The 18,859-nt window shown below is 39.2% G+C and overlaps 2 protein-coding genes across 7 annotated transcripts; one reads left to right on the top strand and one right to left on the bottom strand.

Annotated features, from left to right (window-relative positions):
- Window positions 1-1,591: 1,591 nt before the first annotated feature.
- On the bottom strand, window positions 1,592-10,181 carry mgat1 (mannosyl (alpha-1,3-)-glycoprotein beta-1,2-N-acetylglucosaminyltransferase). Of its 6 annotated transcripts, none has more exons than XM_012968314.3 (5): window positions 9,823-10,181; window positions 9,191-9,270; window positions 8,820-9,023; window positions 3,681-4,480; window positions 1,592-2,699 (listed from the first exon to the last, which is right to left on the bottom strand). In XM_012968314.3, the coding sequence occupies exons 4-5, from the start codon at window positions 4,269-4,271 to the stop codon at window positions 1,947-1,949; spliced, it is 1,344 nt and encodes a 447-aa protein (XP_012823768.2). In that variant the 5' UTR covers window positions 4,272-4,480; window positions 8,820-9,023; window positions 9,191-9,270; window positions 9,823-10,181; the 3' UTR covers window positions 1,592-1,946.
- A 282-nt stretch (window positions 10,182-10,463) lies between these two features.
- Window positions 10,464-16,274, top strand: ppp1r11 (protein phosphatase 1 regulatory inhibitor subunit 11). The gene is made up of 3 exons (NM_001004815.1): window positions 10,464-10,613; window positions 14,099-14,207; window positions 15,008-16,274. The coding sequence occupies exons 1-3, from the start codon at window positions 10,536-10,538 to the stop codon at window positions 15,178-15,180; spliced, it is 360 nt and encodes a 119-aa protein (NP_001004815.1). The 5' UTR covers window positions 10,464-10,535; the 3' UTR covers window positions 15,181-16,274.
- The last annotated feature ends 2,585 nt before the right edge of the window (window positions 16,275-18,859 follow it).

Below are 18,859 nucleotides of genomic sequence, written 5' to 3'. Positions count from 1 at the left end.
CCCAGGGACCTTCATTGAACAATCCGGGACAGCGGGATGCGCTGTAAAAACTGGGATTGTCCCGTGAAAAGCGGGACAGTTGGGGGGTATGCCAAAATCCCCAGAAATGTGTTCAACGTGCCAAATTTAGTCAAATGGGAGTGGCATTTAGGGGGTGTTGTTGCTAAAAAAACGGGCGTGGTCAAAAATTGCCGTGCTACGCGCGCAAATTCCTTTTTGTCCCTCTTTACATTTTCCATTTTAAAAATGTTTGGAGGTATGGTGTAGTGCCCCCCTTACACAGTGTTCCACCAGACAGGCTGCCCACCCTGTGCTGCAACAATAAGAATAGCTGTCTCTGTCATTCACAAGGCATTTTTCAGGAGGGATATCTTCCACATTCTGGTTTCTGGCAACCCCCATCAGGTACAGGACTCTTGGTTCTGGCCTCTACAAATATCCTAGCAGCTGTGTCTCTCTGTACAGAGAGATCTAGTGATAAGGCTGTTTATCTCCCCCTGCTGGCATACAGCATGCATAGCAGCTCTTTTTTCCCCAAATTATTATAGTCAGGCATGTTTAAGGAGGCTTAGTCCATAGTACATATGTCCTTTACCTTTGCAATTTTTATTTTCACTTAAAATTAGTTGGTTTTCGCTGGATCAAGAATGATATGAGGATATTTTGGTGCATCAAAATAATCAATGTTTCAGCCCTGTTACAGGGCCTTCTCCTTTTTAACATCATAATTTCTAATAATAATAAATAATAATAATAAAATAAAATAATAAAATAAAAATAATCATAAATTCTAAACTACCTAACCAAAGAAAGAACATATCATGTGCATCCATGCCAACTGGAAACATATTTAGTACACCTGTTTATATGGTCAGCAAATGCCCAATTCGCTTCCCAGTAGCCAAGAAATACATTGGCATAGGTGGAAGCAAATGCCACAGCCACCTGTTTCTGGAGACAGAATATGCTGAGAGTTCCTTATTATTTTACCATAGTTGCTAAAGCTATGGAGTTAGGGTGGTGAAATATTTCAAATCTATATATTAAAAATAAAAAATATATATGTCTATATATTTAATAAAAGCAGCAGCTGAGACCCATTGGCAACTGTTACTTGACATTAGTTGCCGAGAGTCCTCTGATGCTGCTGAGAAATGTATAAACTAATGTATCAATCTGGCTAACTGAGCATCAGGGTAGGAAAATTAGACGTTTTTATAGAAAAATAGTAAGGGAGAACTTTGAAACATATTTAAAGGGGCAGTTCACCTTTCAAAAACTTTTTTTTTTTTTTTAAACATATAGCTTGCTTAAGCAAATTAAAAACTCCAATAAAACTATGTCCCTAGTAACCACATAATGAAAAATGATAGTATGTATGCTTCAGATTATTTTACGCAGCTTTTAAACTTTCTTTTCTTTGTACTTTTTAGAATTTAGAATTCTCTTAAAAATGGCATGTAAACATGGCTGTAGGACACCAACAGCACATACATTTTGCAACTTTCCAACATATAGAATAACCATAACCCCCTAGACAGTGATTCTGTATAAAGTCCTGTTAGGTGAAGGATAAGACACAAACTCATTGTGGCGATAAAGGTCACTTTATTGAGGCAATGCCATTAAAATGAGGAAGAGCCTTCTGATGCAAAGCCCTGCAAACAGGAATTCAATGTTTGGCTGAAATCATTCAATGCTGCTAGCACATATTTTGGTGTCCTATGGTCTCTTATAAAGAAAAGCTCTATTCCTTTAGCATTTAGAGTACTTGTCTCTCTTTTTTAGACTATACTTAATACAGCACCATCAGGCAGCAATGGAACAGTTTGAATTTATTTCTTGTATAAAATCCATAAGCCTTCTTATTTCTTCCCCACACAATTACCCTCACTTTGCTTGTTAAAAAAAGTCTCCTACCCTCCCTTTGGAAGAAAGAGATCCATTTAGGACCACGATGGGTCATAACCTGTCCAGTCTTTGGGCGGTGCCAAGAACACCCTTCTTCCTCTGTGAGTGAAGGACACTACTCCTTTGTAGGCTGCTCGAGCCACCCCAGACTTTAGGTCCTCCATCACACCAAAGGCCCTGGCCATAGCTTTAAAAGTGTCTTTAGTAGTGTACTCCACTCTTACCGTCCTGCCCCCGGGCACTTGCCCATGTAGCACCTCTTCTGCCCGTGCTTTGGGTGCCCCATAAACCTGCTCAAGGAACATGGGGTCATAATTATCTTTTAAAAGGTAGGAGAGGTCCATCTTAGAGAAGGCCACTGGGTCCTGATTAAGTTTGATGAATCGTAGATGCTGATCAAAAAACTGTCCTTGGCTCACACCTTTTCTCCCAAAGGTCCGTGTGCGAGACAGCTCTGGTCTTACACAAGCCCTCTCCAGCCTTTGTTCAGGGCGCCTAACCCAGTCATCCCAGAATGCTGAGGGCCATTTAGGTTCTAGCTCCTCCCACAGCTCCCGAAGTAGCAACCAGCCAAGTCCAGGAAAGAAGTCTGAACGGTAAAGAAGAGAATTTCCCCCAGGATCAATCAACGCCTCCTTGCCATTGTCATTCCAGGCTGAGACACACCATAACATATGGTCCTTTTGTAGAAGAGTTAGAGTTGCCTGAAAATACTCATAAAAATCTGGAGCCACCTCAAGATCATCTTCAACCACAATGGCTGCTTTGTAGCCCATGGTCTTGAAGATCTAAAATAAATTACAAAAAAAACTGTAAATGAAAAAAACCCAAAACAAAACAACATACAAACAACAAATGTGGCATAAGGCAATAGGGTTCATTTAACTTTGGGTTATTTTTCACTAAGGGTCTCATAATGGTCCCCCTTAGAGTGCCATACACTTGGCGCTTGTGCCGATTCCTGGAACAGAGCTAAGTGTGCTCTGGCACTGTTTGTGCATCATGCCTAAACAGCTGCCTTAAGAACAGGGCTCACAACATGATACATGCAGGTGCAATCCAGAGGAACAAAGATTGTTGGCTAACAACAGATGTATACATACAGGGCATCAATGTACAATATGAATTAAAAATATGGTACTTTGAGTCTTTGCATGTTGCACATATCTCCCCTTTTGTTAGTGAGCCCAAATATGTTAGTTGCAAAAAGTATCAGGTATTCCTGCTTACTGATAATGACTTCAAAGGATTTCAGGAAGGTTACTCTTTTCACTCACCTGAATTCTGAGTGTTATTTATGCAACAATGCAAAACTAAACATTTTAAAATGGAAACTGTTTAGCTATTAATAAACACACAATACTGATTTGTGATCATGGCACCCCAAGGCCCCCCTTCCCACGCATGCACACCCATTTAGCACGCATACGGAGCACTGGGGACAGGATGTGCTGAAGTTTTCTGCGCTTCCTGTCCCCACTGCGCCATATGTGGGCAAAGTTTCAGTGCTGCTTGGGTGACATGCCCCCCCAGGCTCAGGCCTTTGTGGCACAAATACAAATAATACAAATAATAATAATACAAATAAATGCCTAATATTTTACTTTAAAGGTTATAGATGTTATAAGGTATTTGTGTGCTTCTGAGCCTATTGTTTTATCTGCTGCAACAAATACACTTTGTCTGTACCATTTCTGAATTAATCAATTTACTCTTCACTGTCCCCCCAGCAACCTGTCTTTCTTCACTCTCGTTCAAAAATCTCTTACCTGGTTGAGTGCCCATCTGTAATGACGGGAAATTTTATAATAACCTTGAAACTTCCGGTGTTCTGGTGGGACAGCCACCTCTGAGAGATCAGGCTGCTTGATATGAGTTACAGCATCTCCATAGGAGTCAATGACCTTCCCAGTCTCCTCATGACCACAGTCTTGGCTCACTATTATGGGGAATTTTTCCGCTGAGGGTCGGTATTTTAACAATGAATCCAGGCATCTCCTCACTGAGGGACGGTCACATGCCACCACTAGGATTGGAATGACCAAAGAGAGAGGATCTGATCTCACAGGAGATGAAGTGGATGACATATTAGACTTCTTAATGGGTATTACAGGTGCTGGCCTTACATGTGAAGGAGACTGCTGGTTGTTAAGTAGGCCACTGTAGTAGTGTATTTGTTGAAGTAATCCCTTCTGTTTTTCAAGCTCAGCCTCTGCTGCTTCAGCCAACTGGATAACATGCGCAGTAAGATCGGAATGATCAGTACCACGGGACCTGCTCATGAGGTAGAGGAGTAGAATTGCATTCCATGAGATAAAGAGGGCTGCCCCCCAGGCCGCCACGCTGACCTTGCGCGGCATTCCCCTGGGGGGTCCCAGATCCAGTATGGAAAGTGATTTGAGATTTAGAGTTTTAGGTATTGCACTTCTGAAGACAAAAGAGAAACAGGCCAAGGTTCTTGTTTCTTCAAATAAAGATTAGAAGGCCAAATGAAGAGACCACCACAGCCATTAAGCAGGATTAACAGATAAATTTATTGTCTTCTGGAATAAACTTTACATCCATCCACCTACACAAAAGAAAAATATATAAAATCAACAGCTACACAAACTTTGCTCCCTTACAAAACACAAAGCCACAAATATTACTTTAAAAAGCAAGAGAAATTGAACCATTATCACACAACTTTATGCTATTTAATATGTTTTGTGCTAATATTCACAAATTAGAATCATTTCACCATTAGTACCAATGACTGTCATTATTAGCAGGATAAAGGAATTAACATTTAAGCATGTAGAATAACAGTATGTACTTTGCAATGGAAAAATGTAGAGTGCAAGATGCGTTATTAGTAGTTAGAAAAGAATGAGAATATACTTCTGTGAGGAGTTTCTGTGATATTGGTCCCTTAGACCGACTCGGCAGCTTATTGTCCCGTGTATGGGCACCAATGACGGGCCTGCGCGACTGACATCTGGCCTGAAATTGACCAGATCTCGATTGGACAGGTTTAAAAATTTAGTCGGATCGGGGACCATTGAAGACAATATGAATAGCCAAATAAAAGTCAGTCTACTCACATAACTGAGAGCAAATGCTGAGTGGCACATTTTTGAGTGATTATGTGATTGTGCAGGTGAGTGCTTTTGCTCTTAACGCCGGGGTGCCAAGACTTTGTTCCCCTAAGACGCAGCACACACATTCCCTGGCTTAGACGCAGTCTACCAGAAATTCATGGGGATCAACTGGTAGACCGCGATCAACGTGTTGGCCAACCCTGCCTTAAGGTAACCTGCATTGAGTTACCCCTGAAATTTCCAATTACAATCAACAGGAAAAAGGTGCATGTCCTAATGTGCTACTTCTTTTTCTAACAGAACAGGGTAATGTATAACTTGAAATTAACACAAAATATACCCTGAAAAACAGATCTGTTCAACTGGAGGTTGAAGATACAACAACATTACTATGGCCACAGATTTCCTTAGGGCAGTGCTGTCCAACTTCTACGGTGCCGAGGGCCGGAATTTCTCTAGCATACATGGTGGAGGGCCGCTAATGGAAGCCAGTTTTGACCACTCCCCTTTTTGAAACCACACCCACTTCAAACCACACCTATTTTATCACAATGGTGGTAGTACAGCAAAATCCCAAATGCTTGGTCCTTACTGTGGGGATATCAACCATCATTCATATGTGAAAGAATTATGTCATATTAAGATATACCCTTAAATTCCATATGCCTCCTCCTCCCCTGTGGATAGCAGAGCAACCCCCAGTACATAATTACACACCTTAGGGACCATTTAATGGCTATTTCCAACTGCTAACAAACTCCCACAACAAACCCTGCCAGGTTCACCTCCCACAAGCAGCATAGGGCAAGCAGAGTATGGCACACACAGGAAGCACTCTGCCTGTCCTAAGCTGTCTGTGCGTGCCATACTCTGTCTGCCCTACCCTGCCTGTGTGTGCCATACTCTGCCTGTCCTACCCTGCCTGTGTGTGCCATACTCTGCCTTCCCTATGCTGCCTCTGTGTGCCATACTCTGCCTGCCCTACCCTGCCTGTGTGTGCCATACTCTGCCTGCCCTACCCTGACTGTGTGTGCCATACTCTGCCTGCCCTACCCTTCCTGTGTGTGCCATACTCTGCCTGCCCTACTCTTCCTGTGTGTGCCATACCCTCCCTGACCTATGCTGGCTGTATGTGCCATACTCTGCCTACAGTACCTATGTCTGAGGTGTGAAGAAGTGAACAATGGGAGTGATTACAGTCTGAGCCTGAGGTGTGAACACTGCAGGGGGTGAACAATGCAGGTATTAAAAGGTGTGAAAAACACAGGGGATTACATTTTTAAACAATACAGAGGGATTACAGCCTGAATCTGAGGTGAGAACCATGCAGGGGGCCAGTTAATCTCAGCACTGATACCATTTAATGCTTACTCAAAGGTAAGCCATCAAAGCAGCCAGACAGGTGGGGGGCCACACAGAGGGGGGTCGCGGGCCGCCAGTTGGACAGCACTGCCTTAGGGTAAGGGTAAAGACACACCGCTACCAATTTTTTAAAACTTTGTAGCCCTGTGTGTCTTCGGCCTTAAAGTTTCATTCACTTCATCATTAAAAAAGGTTCTTTATAATCAGTGCTTCTCCCAAAAATGCCTTCAAAAATGTTTTATTTTAAATGTTTATTTAAATGTAGGCAGTTAATGTACACACCATACTATTTAATTTTCAATGCAGCTACAAGACATTGGTAGTGGCAGCACTAAGGGCAGTAAAAAGTCTACCACGTGGCTCAAAGCTCTTGGCTTTGTCCCCAATGTCCCCATACAAGCAGTTAGCAAATCTGTACTTTCTAGAAACAATGACTTATATGCCGAAAAACCAGTTTCTCCAGTCTTTTAAGAATAAAAAAAATCTTCATCAATCTTCTTTTACAACTTGAAACTCGACATTACTGAATTAGCTATGTGACATTTTCAACCTGTAATGCATGAACAGGTTTGGCAGGGTAGGGTACAGGAAATTAGACTCACATTTAATATGCTTCATTTGTCTAGCATGTTGATGTCACAATTAGTATTCTTTCTACCTCCTGTTTTTGTTTTTAATAAAGTTTCACCTTTATTAAAAAAAGTCTAACACAAAGTGATTTTAACTTTTGCCATATACTACTACAGCATATTTTGCAATTCAAGTGCAGAAAGGTCAGTCAGTTGATTTTCATTCCTTTGGAGAAAACTTGCAATGGCAATGCCCCAGAGCCTAGGATATGTGCAATTCAACATTAATCTTATCACACAGGAAATGTCCTTCCATTTTCAGTATTTGATTAAACTGCAAAAAGAAGTTGCCCAAAATGTAGCAAATAACTTACTTTGGGGAAACAGGGACTTGAGGGAGTGACTGAGAAAATTACTTGTAAACATAGCCCATTGAAACGTCACAGCAAAAGGATATGGCCAAATCTATCTGCCTTAAGAACAATGTGCTAGCAATCTCACATATACACGAGTGGCTGAACTGACACAGCAGGAAGTTACTAGGGCATTAACCAGGACACTTGCACTGTCATTAATGGAGCTTTGCTGCCAACACAACTAACCTTGCATCAGCTTTAACTATGGCTGATAGTCACTGAAACTAAATAAAAGCGTAGAGTGACAAGTAATTGGCTGTGGCCTATTCCTAAAAATCCTTTATGGATTCTTGCAATTCATCTAACATTCCTAAGCCTCAGGCATCAATCATGCCGTAACTACAATGTACTGAACCAAAATTTTTTCACATGCTTGTATTTAAAAGGTTTTTTTTTCTGCTTAGAAAAAATAATAAAACTAAATTTTTGCAGTTTGATTCATGTTTCCTTAAATTTAGACAAGAAGTTGAACCTGGTTATATTTTGTACAAAACAATCCAAGCCATCCATACCTTATGTATTTATACTAGTTCCTCTGCCACTAATGATGAAACACCTGGCTGTTCTACTTACTATAATGCAGCTACTCATTTCCTATCTACACCTCTAAGCATTTAAGGCAAGATTAAAGCCTTTAAATAGAAAACAAATAAGATTAGAACTAGGCTAAAGGTCTGATCTGAGCTGGTACGTACTTGGTACAGACAGTTAAAAAAAAAAAAAAAAAAAAAAGAAGAGAAAGTTCATAGGAGAGGGAATCAATATTCAAAGAAAAGACCTAGATTGAAAAACATTAAAATGGTAAGCGCAAACAAAAAGTATGTTTTAAACTAACTAAAAAAAAAATAATTCTTTGAAATTAAAAAGATGGCATATAGTAGGTAAAAATATAACAGCGAGTCTTGACAGTAACAGGAGAGTAAAAGATGCTATAAAGAAAAAAAATACGCAATGCAATAATAGAAGCAGCAATGCTAGTAAGTACCTATTAAGTACAGCAATGTCACTCATGATTTGCTCATATGTCTAAATAACAAACAGCAACATGACTGCATTGTCTTAATGCTTATATCCATAATCCCTAACAGCCAATGTCTTATAATTTTATTTGGCTATATGTACACTTCTAAAAAAAACTGTGTGTGTGGGGAAGCAATTAGGCCAGAATAAGTCCACAAAGTTCTTTGCTTGCACTACAGTTTGTTGTGTGCTCTGGCCTCATAATTTGTATGCACATGACGTGGAGGGAACGTTGTTAACAGCATAGAAATGCTTAAGAGTTTGAAGAGGAGTTTTATTAATATATTTTATCTATCAAAAAACAACACATTCCACACAACTGTCCCTGTCAAGAACTCACGATTCTCACAATCAGTTTACACCACATTCTGTTAGACAAACAAACAGATGAGAATCAGAAAAAGTTACATTCCTAGTACAAGCAAAAGACTATTGCAGTAACATAATAAATATTGTCTGACCTGTTGCTCTCCAAGTGACTCCTAGTCTTCTTTTTCCACTCTCTCAGCTAGCACACTTAAAACTATGTTTCTTCTCTGGCACGTTTTTTTTTGTCGCTCTCCTTTTCCACAAATGTGCTTTTCTACTGCCTCTGTAATCAGTGTTTCCTTCACAAATGTCTCTGACTACCCCTCTCCTTCCTGCTCTGTTTCTCAGGAAGTCAGCTGAAATGGTATTAGGTTACAGGAATGAGAGACAGAATAGCCAGCCCTAAGAGGTGGAGCCTTCAGTTAACAACTAACAGAGACACGTACAAAGTACAATAAACTATATGTGCACATTATCCTTTCTAGACATGTGACACATACACTATTTAAACACAGAAACACACCATGAGAAAGCTGCCTTCTTACTTAATCCTGTTCTCCACCTTCCCAGTTTGCTGTGTGACCTCATTTTCACTTCACATGCCTGTATGGAAAGAGGTACATGTGAGCGTTAATATAAACTGGAAATAGAAAAAGAGCCAGTTGCTACAGATCTTCTCAAGCTGCAAATACCCAAGCCTCAAATAACACCACACAAGTAATCCAAAATCTTAGTTACGCCATTAACAACAGATCAACTGATTATTTATTTATAGGTTTCAAAAACATTTGTACTGTGACAGATTAGAAGCACTTTATTAATGTAGTTAATACTGCTGAACGTACTCCCAATAATTACCTGCACATAACATTCCAGTAAGGTGTATGTATAAATGGGAAGCCAGTAGAAACTAATTTTAGGCATTGTATGAATGTAATCGTTTAGGAAAGTGTGCAGGAGCATATTAAACACAGAGGTGTTTTTATCACCATTTGTCCTCATACAGGTGTAAATATACAGCCACACAAGGAACTGGTGACGTCACGATACAGGGTGAGCTGTTACAGGTGGGCGTTATATACACATTTAAAAGACGAGGATTTTTGCAAAGTGATGACACCACGAATACAAATGTGACGTCAAAGTGCCACATACCAGTCCCCGAGGTCACGTGTTAATCGATGGATTTTTCTAATTTCTTCTCTCTTCCTCCCTCTGTCCACACCATATCCTTTCTTCCGCCGGAAACGGGCATTCGGGACGCCGTTACCATAGCAACTGTAGGTTTTTCGTCTTTTAAATGTGTCAGACGCTCATTGGATATTTGTGTAACAGCGGAAATCTCCGGTGCCATGAAAGCTAGTAACGGGCACGTGACATTAATGTATGTTCCGATTGGCTGAGGTGAAACACAGTAGTTGTATATACTCTCCTTTAGGCAGCAGATGAAATATTTAATATGGAACCTTTGTAATGTCTAGAAGGCACCAATAAGTTTTGTTGCTGAGCGGCTACAGATAAAACGGAAGTGATGCGAAAGGAACCTGGTCCTGAAACACAGTCTACTTCCTGTATTATATTTGAAGGAGCCATGACAGTTTTTGGCGGAATTAAAAAAAGTTAACCATTTTGACAGAACAAGCATACAATTATAATTCGTGCTACATGTTAAGTTGTATACCAAGATACTAGCTGCCAATTTTCAATAGTGTATGTGAAGTCGCATATTAAAGAATAAAGTAAAAAAAAATATATAGGGTGACCGGAAGTTGGCATCCTGGACAGGAAGCTTCTAGCAGAGATTGGAAACACATCCATTCCGCCCTGTTTGTTTCTAGACGTATTTATTAGAACCGTGTGACTTTACCATGGCAGAATCCTCCGGGCCGACGGCAGGGGGAGGAGCCACCTCCAGCACAGTAACCACCGAGAGCGACACGCAACCGGTCAGTGACGTCATGGGCGGCGGCATCCATTTGTTTCGTGATATCTGTCAAAGTCAGGCTGGTGGCACAATGCCTTTAGGGCCCCAGTACTGGTGAAATTATCGCCTTTGATGCTAGCGCCGTAGGCCGCATTAAGCATAGGTTCCTATTGAATTGGCTGTAAATCGCCCTTTTCAATACTATTTCAATGAAGGGGGTTTGTAAATCGTACTTTATGCTTGTTGTTATGAAATGTCTATGTGTATTTCTTGCACTAAACAGGGCAACAATTGAAATTGAAAACTAAAGTGACATTTCGTTTCCTGATCCCCACAAACAAATCAAATCTGCATAAATAAACCCAGTCTGTTAGGCTTTCATAAAAAGCTGGTTATTCTATACAAAGGCACAACTGGTAGAAAGTAGGTTTATCACAAGCCCTATTCATTGAAATAATGTTGAAAATGGACAGGTGCTAAATATATTACAGAATATGGTGGTTTATAAATGTCTGAAATGCTCAGATAGACAAACTTTGTTCTGCATATATGGGTTACACATTTTTTTGGAGAAAATATCAGCTCTCTTACCAGGGTAAGATTTCTTTCTTTGTTAATAGCATTTAATATTGCCAGGTGGATAGAACAGGCTTAGAATATAAAATAAGCCAAAACTAGTCAAATAGATTTCTTATTTAAATACTTCCCTTATTACTTCTTTTTTAATTCACCGAGCAGGTTGCCAATATATTATATACCCCACCCTCCTTCCAGTGAATTAAATAGCAGTTTATTCTCTGGGTTAGTGCTCCTCTGCAGAAGCTAATGCACCAGCCAGGGGAATTTCTGAATGACTGTACTTCACAAATGTCCCTTGCACAGACTTAGGGGCTGATTTACTAATCCACAAACGGTCCGAAGGCGTCCGAATGCGTTTTTTTCGTAATGATCGATATTTTGCGATTTTTTTCGTAAATTGTCGCAACTTTTTCGTAGCCGGTACGACTTGCGCGAATTGTCGCAACTTTTTCGTAGCCATCACGCAGAGTACGAAAGTTTTGGATTAATTTAAGCTTTGGTATCGTGACTTTCCTTGGGCCAGGTTGGAGCTGCAGAGTGCCATTGAGCCCTATGGGAGACTTTCCTTGGGCCAGGTTGGAGCTGCAGAGTGCCATTGAGCCCTATGGGAGACTTTCCTTGGGCCGGGTTGGAGCTGCAGAGTGCCATTGAGCCCTATGGGAGACTTTCCTTGGGCCGGGTTGGAGCTGCAGAGTGCCATTGAGCCCTATGGGAGACTTTCCTTGGGCCAGGTTGGAGCTGCAGAGTGCCATTGAGCCCTATGGGAGACTTTCCTTGGGCCAGGTTGGAGCTGCAGAGTGCCATTGAGCCCTATGGGAGACTTTCCTTGGGCCGGGTTGGAGCTGCAGAGTGCCATTGAGCCCTATGGGAGGCTTCCAAAATCATGCTAAGTCTGAAAGTTTTGCCCACCGTTTACGAGCGCTCAATACAAAAAAGTCGCGACAATATATGAGCAAATTGTAATGGCTATGAAAAAGTTGCGACAATTCGCGCAAGTCGTAACGGCTACAAAAAAGTCACGACAATTTACGAAAAAGTCGTAACGGCGACGAAAAAAATGGCAAAAAATACGAAAAAGTCGCAAAATGTTCATTTCCAATCCGAATTTTTCGAATTCGTGGAATAGTAAATCAGCCCCTTAGACTTCCACATGGGCACAAGACTAAGATCAGAAAATTCTAGTTTACTGCACATATGCAAGTATAGTGAGAGATGCCCGGGAAGTAAATGGTAGGTGTTGGTGCATCTTTAGAAAGTTTGCCAGCCCAAGAAATAAATAATTGAATTTGCTGGAGGGGTACCTAAAATATTAACACCCAAGTTTACTTTTCCCTTAATAAAAATAACTTAAAATATAATCAGTTACATAGTTTTCACTGCTACTACAATATCTAGTTACTCTTCACTATCCCCCTCTTACTTTAGAGTTATTTATTTGATTGACACAACAAACACATTGCTTTGTTCTCCCTTTGCCTAGACCAGGGCCGTCCAACTTCGGGCCCGCTGGCCATATGTGGCCCTCCAAAGGATTTTTATGGCACCCAGTCTGCTCAAAAGCTCCATAGACATCATTGTATGGCATCATTATTTTGATTTGATTTGGCCCTCCAACATGCTGTATGACATAATTTGCCCTCTACATGTAATAAGTTGGACAGCACTGGCCTAAGCAAAGTATTTGAGCTAACTGTCTTAAAAATCTGGTTGTTGAGAAGGGGTTAGTGAAAAGGAACTTGATTATTTTAGAAATGTAGCAAATTACTTACTTACAAAGTTATTTAGAAAGTTTCTTACTCGTGAGATGAAGCTTGTATGACATTTTTTTTCTTCATGGTAGTATCCATTTAAAGGACATTCTTGTTAACCCAGCTTTAACATTGGTTTCCATAAACAGCTAAATAGTTTTTTTTCATTCATCCTGTAAATTTGCAAATTTTATTAATAAGGAAATAATATTTAAATCACTTATTTTACATGATTTAAAGGAGAAGGAAGTCATTTTGGCATTTTACTGCCAAATATTAGCCACATTAGTTCCACCTAGAATGCTATATTTATTCTGCAGAAATACCATACCTGAGTAAACAGCCCTAGAAGCTCCCTCCATTTGTTTAAGATAGCAGCAGCTATTTTAACTTGGTCTCTGTAGCTTCCTGCTGCAGCTGTAGCCATTGGTAGCATAGATCACACATTCTGATGGGAGGGGGAGTGAATTCTTATGGGAGGGGGGAGCAGGAGAGAGTAGAGAGCTGCACAGGCTCTGGCCCCGGAATTAAGGATTTTCCTGAGAGGAAGTCAGATACCAAAGTACATGTATACACAAAAGAAGACCTGTGTTCCTTTGATAGAGAAGTCAGTGCAGCATTTCTGTGAGTGCTTATGGCTGTATTTACATAGACCTTTCTGATAAAGCTTACTTAGTTTTTACCTTTCCTTCTCCTTTAAGGGGATAAATGTACCAGTACATTTATATAATTTATTATCTAAATTCCTTAATCTGGATGAGGGGTCTCTTCATAATATGATGCAATAAAGATACTTAAAAAAATGTTGTTCTAGCTTGCTTATAAACTAGTACAAGTATAAGGGACTGTGTTCTTATTGTAGGTAAGAAGCAGTGTGCTGTAGTTTATTTGCAGGTACTGGATGAACAGATGCAAACTTTAAATGTAGAAAAACTAAAATGCAAAACACTGACTAAAACAAGACAGTCTCATAATAGCATAGTAGCATTTATTATAAGTTCAGAATGCCAGACAAACTTAACAAGGGGGATGCTCTTTGTATAGATACCAGTGGAACTAAAGTACCGCTGTGTTGCCTATTATCTGGAATGCTTGGGATCTGGGAATGTGGAGCACCATGGCAACTTTTTAACTCTTCAGGTGTCATTTTTGTTAGTTGACTTATGGTTACCCGTAACAGGAACACCGCTCTCTGACACTGAAGCTGCGAAAGAGAAAGCCTGATAAGAAGGTGGAGTGGACTTGTGACACAGTGGACAATGAAAACCTTGGTAGACGATCATCCAAGTGTAAGATTTTTATTTTTCTTAAACATATTATTAAATAGATTATCTTCAATGTAACTGGTTATCTTTATACTCTATATTGTAAAGCAACATATACTGCTATGATCCATGGTTGCATATTTCTCATCACGCTTTTAAGGATAGAGGAAGTGTTTCTTTCAAGACTTACTGTAGGATAGAGTTGTACTGCTTCCTTTTAATGGGATAGTTATCCAGAAGCAGCAAATGCACACTTACCTGCCTAACATTTGCTTTGTCCCCTTAGGTCAGTGACACACAGGGAGATTAGTCACCCATTGTAAAAATGTGCTACTGCGGGTGACAAATCTCCCAATAATGCACCCGTTCACTAACATTAACTTGAGTTGATGGCAGGGAAACTCCACTTTTCAGACTTTGCCATGATCAACCCAAATAGACGCAAGTAATGTAATTTAACACCAGCCCAGTGCAGGACAAATATCTGTCCAGTAAGAATTAAAGTCCCTTTAATGGATACACAGATGATTGCATTTAAATGCAAAGCACCTTGAACTTCAACAGCAAGGGAACCTCTGTAATGGGCAATGCCGACTTGGTATTTTCTTGTTACCGTATTGTGTTAGTGGAATCTTTATTTTTTTTATATATATATATATATATATATATATATATATATATATATATATATATATATATATATATATATATATATATATGATAAGGAAATTATCATTGTACATAATCATGAAGGTCTGAGAAAATGAGCTTGCCTGATTTTCACTACATTTTTTACTACTCTTTTATTCCTTGACTTGCTGCAGGCTGCTGTATCTATGAGAAGCCAAGACCATTTGGAGAGAGTTCATCTGAAAGTGAGGATGAGGATGATTGCTGCGAGAGTGCTCACTGTATCCGTGGCCATAAAAAGGCAACATCTGGATCCAAAGAGACACCCTCTTCACATCATGACAAAACTGGCAGCATGCAACACTAATGCAGAAAAGAGAGTGAGACAAGGCTTCTTTGCAGTTAGTGATGCCAAGAAGGTTGATGTCTCTCGCACCATGTAACAAGCTCTTTTGGTTATGGAGAGAACAACAAACATTATAGTACTGTCTTTGTATTGGGCTAGCATGAACTGAGAGTGACTGTCTCTGCTGCCCCTGTACTAAAATGACTCTAAATTAGTAAATGGGGAGAGTTTGAGTCTAGAAAGAGTTGCAATGCTTTCTCTAAATTACCATAGAGAGTGCTGCAGAGAAGAGGAGACTATGGCTTGCTTGTTTACAGAACAACTATTGACAATATATATTAGCAATGCCCATCCATCAGCCTTCCTCCTGTTAAACTACACTTTTCAGTAATTCTGTGCAGCTGAAAGGCCTGTAGTTCAACAGCAGCAGGAACCCCAAAGGTTTTCCATCCCTATCTATCTATCTATCTATCTATCTATCTATCTATCTATATATCCATCTATCTATCATCTATCTATCATCTTTTGTGCAAGTCCCTCTCTTCCTAGGTGCCTCTGTGCCATTTTTCTTTTGCTGGATTTCATTGACTCACTGAATGTATGGGCTTTTCTAACTTGTCAATTCAGTTTAAACTAATGTACCCTCATGAATGTATCTGGAAAGAAAATGAATGTCCCCTACAAATTTAAGTAATCCTGATGACAGCTTGTGAAACATGATATAAAAGATATATTTGAATATAAATAGTCTGCCTGGAAAGCCTGTTGTAGTGACAATTGTCTGATTATGTATTGCAACATGTTGCGCTATAAAGTTATTCTATTATGCCAGTAACAACTTTGTGTTTCTTATACTGCCTATGGCAAGCTATTATTATTATTATGGTCCTTCTTTTATTATCGCCTAAAACAGTCTCTTTTTGTTTAAGCTCTTTCTGCATGCACTTTCTACACACCGGATTAAGATGGTCTTGAAACTCATTTTATTAAGCATTTTGTGTTACAAACTCTCAGTACACCTTTTATTGAGTTTTTCTATAGAGATGTTCTTTATTATGTATATTGTGCTTTATTTTTCTTTTTGAAATTAAATATTTTTGTTTGATATACTTGAATTGATCTGCCAGTGTGTATGTATCACATTGGGTTTCTTAAAAGGTGCTTCTAACAAATACATCTAGAGGGAGCTTTACTCTTTGCATTTCAGTTCAATGTATCCAGCATACAGTCCCTGCAGCCCAGCATTTTTATGTGTCTGGTAACTTTACATGAAAAAATAGCTGTGCTCATACACCAGGACCATCCACAGGAGTCAATTAAAATCCAATTTTATTCACTCATTTAAAAGAACAAATTCTAACTAGTTTAATGCACAGGCTCACTTAATCATAGGCATGGGTGACATACAAAACATCACAACTTTATATAGTGGGTGCAATTAGGGGAATTTCTTTTTTCTCTTCCTTATAGCATAATGCAATACATCAAATGACAAAACTTATTTGTAAACAAATAACATTTAGCACTAATATACACATCTGTAAAAAAAATAAATAAATTCAGCTGGAGGCAATATAACAACTGATGTCAAAAACAGAATTTAATCCTTTCGGCTGACATGTACCTTACTTAAAAATCCATTTAACCTCCAATGTGCTCTGGTTTCTAGGATTTAGTTACATATTCATTCCTTTTGTAAGGGTTCTGATAAACTCTAAAAGCCTTTACGTTCTCAACTTTTAAGGACACCCATAAATGCACAAAAATGCAGTTCCTAAAATTGAGAATTTTTTTCTATTTACGCAACAGGATAAACTAGAGCATTATTTCTGCTGATCAATATAACAAATTTTGGGGCTTCCCAACTTTTATTCAGCTTGGCAACATCTTATTAATTGGAGACATAAAGCTTCCCTGAACTAAATCAATCCTGTACCATAAACCGTTTCCAAGTTCTGCAGAGTTAGTGGCCCATGATAACAGCACACCCTACAATAATGGGCTTATCAATTTTCCAGCTTGTTTTTCTAATTCGAATAAACTCGCATATCAAATGTTTGCTTATTTATTAATAAGAAAAACTCTTTCGAATGAAGAACTCTAATATCTAAAATTTTTCGCGTTTACGAGCTCTTAAAATTCAAAAAATGTGAGTTTGACAATATGGCTTGGCTTTGCGTATGACAACTCTTATTGACTTTTATAGAAACTCGCAAGCTTTTAGATAATGCATTTTTACGTTAGAGATTTCAGGTTATTTGTGCTTAATAAATACCAGATATTTGAGTTTTCAAACCATAACTCGAATTCAATTTTTTTTAAGCAGAAAAAATTTGAATCAAGAAAAAAATCAAACTCAACTGTTGATAAATTTCCCCCTTGCCTGTCTACATTTGACTCATGAGATCATCTAAACACCACTATATTCACTGTACTTGCAGTGTAATATTGGCAAGCAATCTGTAGTGCTTGGGTAAGTTTGGTATCCTAACAAAACACTCAAAATCCCTTCGCTTTTGATGGCAATTGCCTAAAAGCACTGGTGCACTGCCTTGCCATGATATTAACTCAAATCCATGTAATAATGGATTTAATAATAATCACCTGTGTAGGAAAGTACATAAGCACTTTCAGGTGACCATTCAAAGCCAAAAGGGAATAATTTCATGCACGGAGTGATAAAATAGTCAACAAAAAGAAATTGCTTTGCCTTTACACATATATGTTTGTTCTTACATATATGTGAGGGTTGGTGATCTTTCATGGTAGGCAAAGTGACTGAAACTGAGTGCATCCACATTGAGATAAGGTAGATAAGTTATTGATACTTATCACAAAAGCTGAGGCACTCCCCCCACAATGGCTCAGAGACAATTTTAATATAACCCGGTACTTTCAAGTCCAGGCATAAGTCACCTGGCCAACCCCCAGGAAAAGCTTTATATATGCTTAACAAAACAGGATACATAATTAACGGCATATTCAAACTGCATACTGTATATGGAAAAATCAAGCATTATGTTTTGTTATTTAATGTGATAGCAAACCTCTTTATTGCCATCTCTGAGGTTTGTAGTCTATATCAGTGAATCACTAATTTTGCCTACATTCTGCCCCTTGATTCACTGGTGTGATACTGAAGCATTTCAAAAGCACTTGCATTAGAGGGAAATACCTGACACTTGCATCTTATTAGTTTCACTATAGTTTATAATGTTATTTTCTTCCCAAAAGCCCATGAGTCATTTACAACAGATAAAAAAGTAAGTTAGTTCCATTCAGTTCAGTCCAAGTTCTGACTTCACTTGCTGACTTTGGATTGTATTTGACCTTGTCTTCTAGATTCTCCCCTTCTTGTACTACGTCTGGTTCTGTTTTGCTTTCCTTGTGCTTGTTTATGGACTTCGTTGCCTGCTGCTAACCCTGACCTTCGACCTGTCTGACCCTGATTGTGCACAACCCCAAGCCATGAAGCCAATTGCATCAGTAATTTGGGTTGTGCCCCTCTTCATCAGTCACCCTCTGCTCTTTATCAAAGTCACAGAGAAGCTTGCTGCACTGCAAAGCATCGAAGGAACAACAATAGGAGAGGATATCTATGAAAAGGTACACCAAACTGTGAATGATTTGGAGCTAGACTGGGCTAAACTAATCAGTGTGACAACTGATGGTTGTCCTAGCACAGTGGGGTCTATGAAAG

This window comes from Xenopus tropicalis, chromosome 8, assembly GCF_000004195.4.
Source record: "Xenopus tropicalis strain Nigerian chromosome 8, UCB_Xtro_10.0, whole genome shotgun sequence".
In the NCBI taxonomy this organism is placed as follows: Eukaryota; Metazoa; Chordata; class Amphibia; order Anura; family Pipidae; genus Xenopus; species Xenopus tropicalis.
Note: the sequence above shows the minus strand (reverse complement) of the source record. Positions and strands in the feature narration are given on the sequence as shown.

Excerpts from the sequence above, each read along its gene's own strand:
- mgat1 (XM_012968314.3), bottom strand. The coding sequence starts at position 4,271 with ATGCCGCGCAAGGTCAGCGTGGCGGCCTGGGGGGCAGCCCTCTTTATC. Across the intron at positions 2,700-3,680 it reads ACAGATGGGCACTCAACCAG|ATCTTCAAGACCATGGGCTA; the intron begins GTAAGAGATTTT and ends AATTTATTTTAG.
- ppp1r11 (NM_001004815.1), top strand. The coding sequence starts at position 10,536 with ATGGCAGAATCCTCCGGGCCGACGGCAGGGGGAGGAGCCACCTCCAGC. Across the intron at positions 10,614-14,098 it reads CCGAGAGCGACACGCAACCG|GAACACCGCTCTCTGACACT; the intron begins GTCAGTGACGTC and ends TACCCGTAACAG. Across the intron at positions 14,208-15,007 it reads TGGTAGACGATCATCCAAGT|GCTGCTGTATCTATGAGAAG; the intron begins GTAAGATTTTTA and ends GACTTGCTGCAG.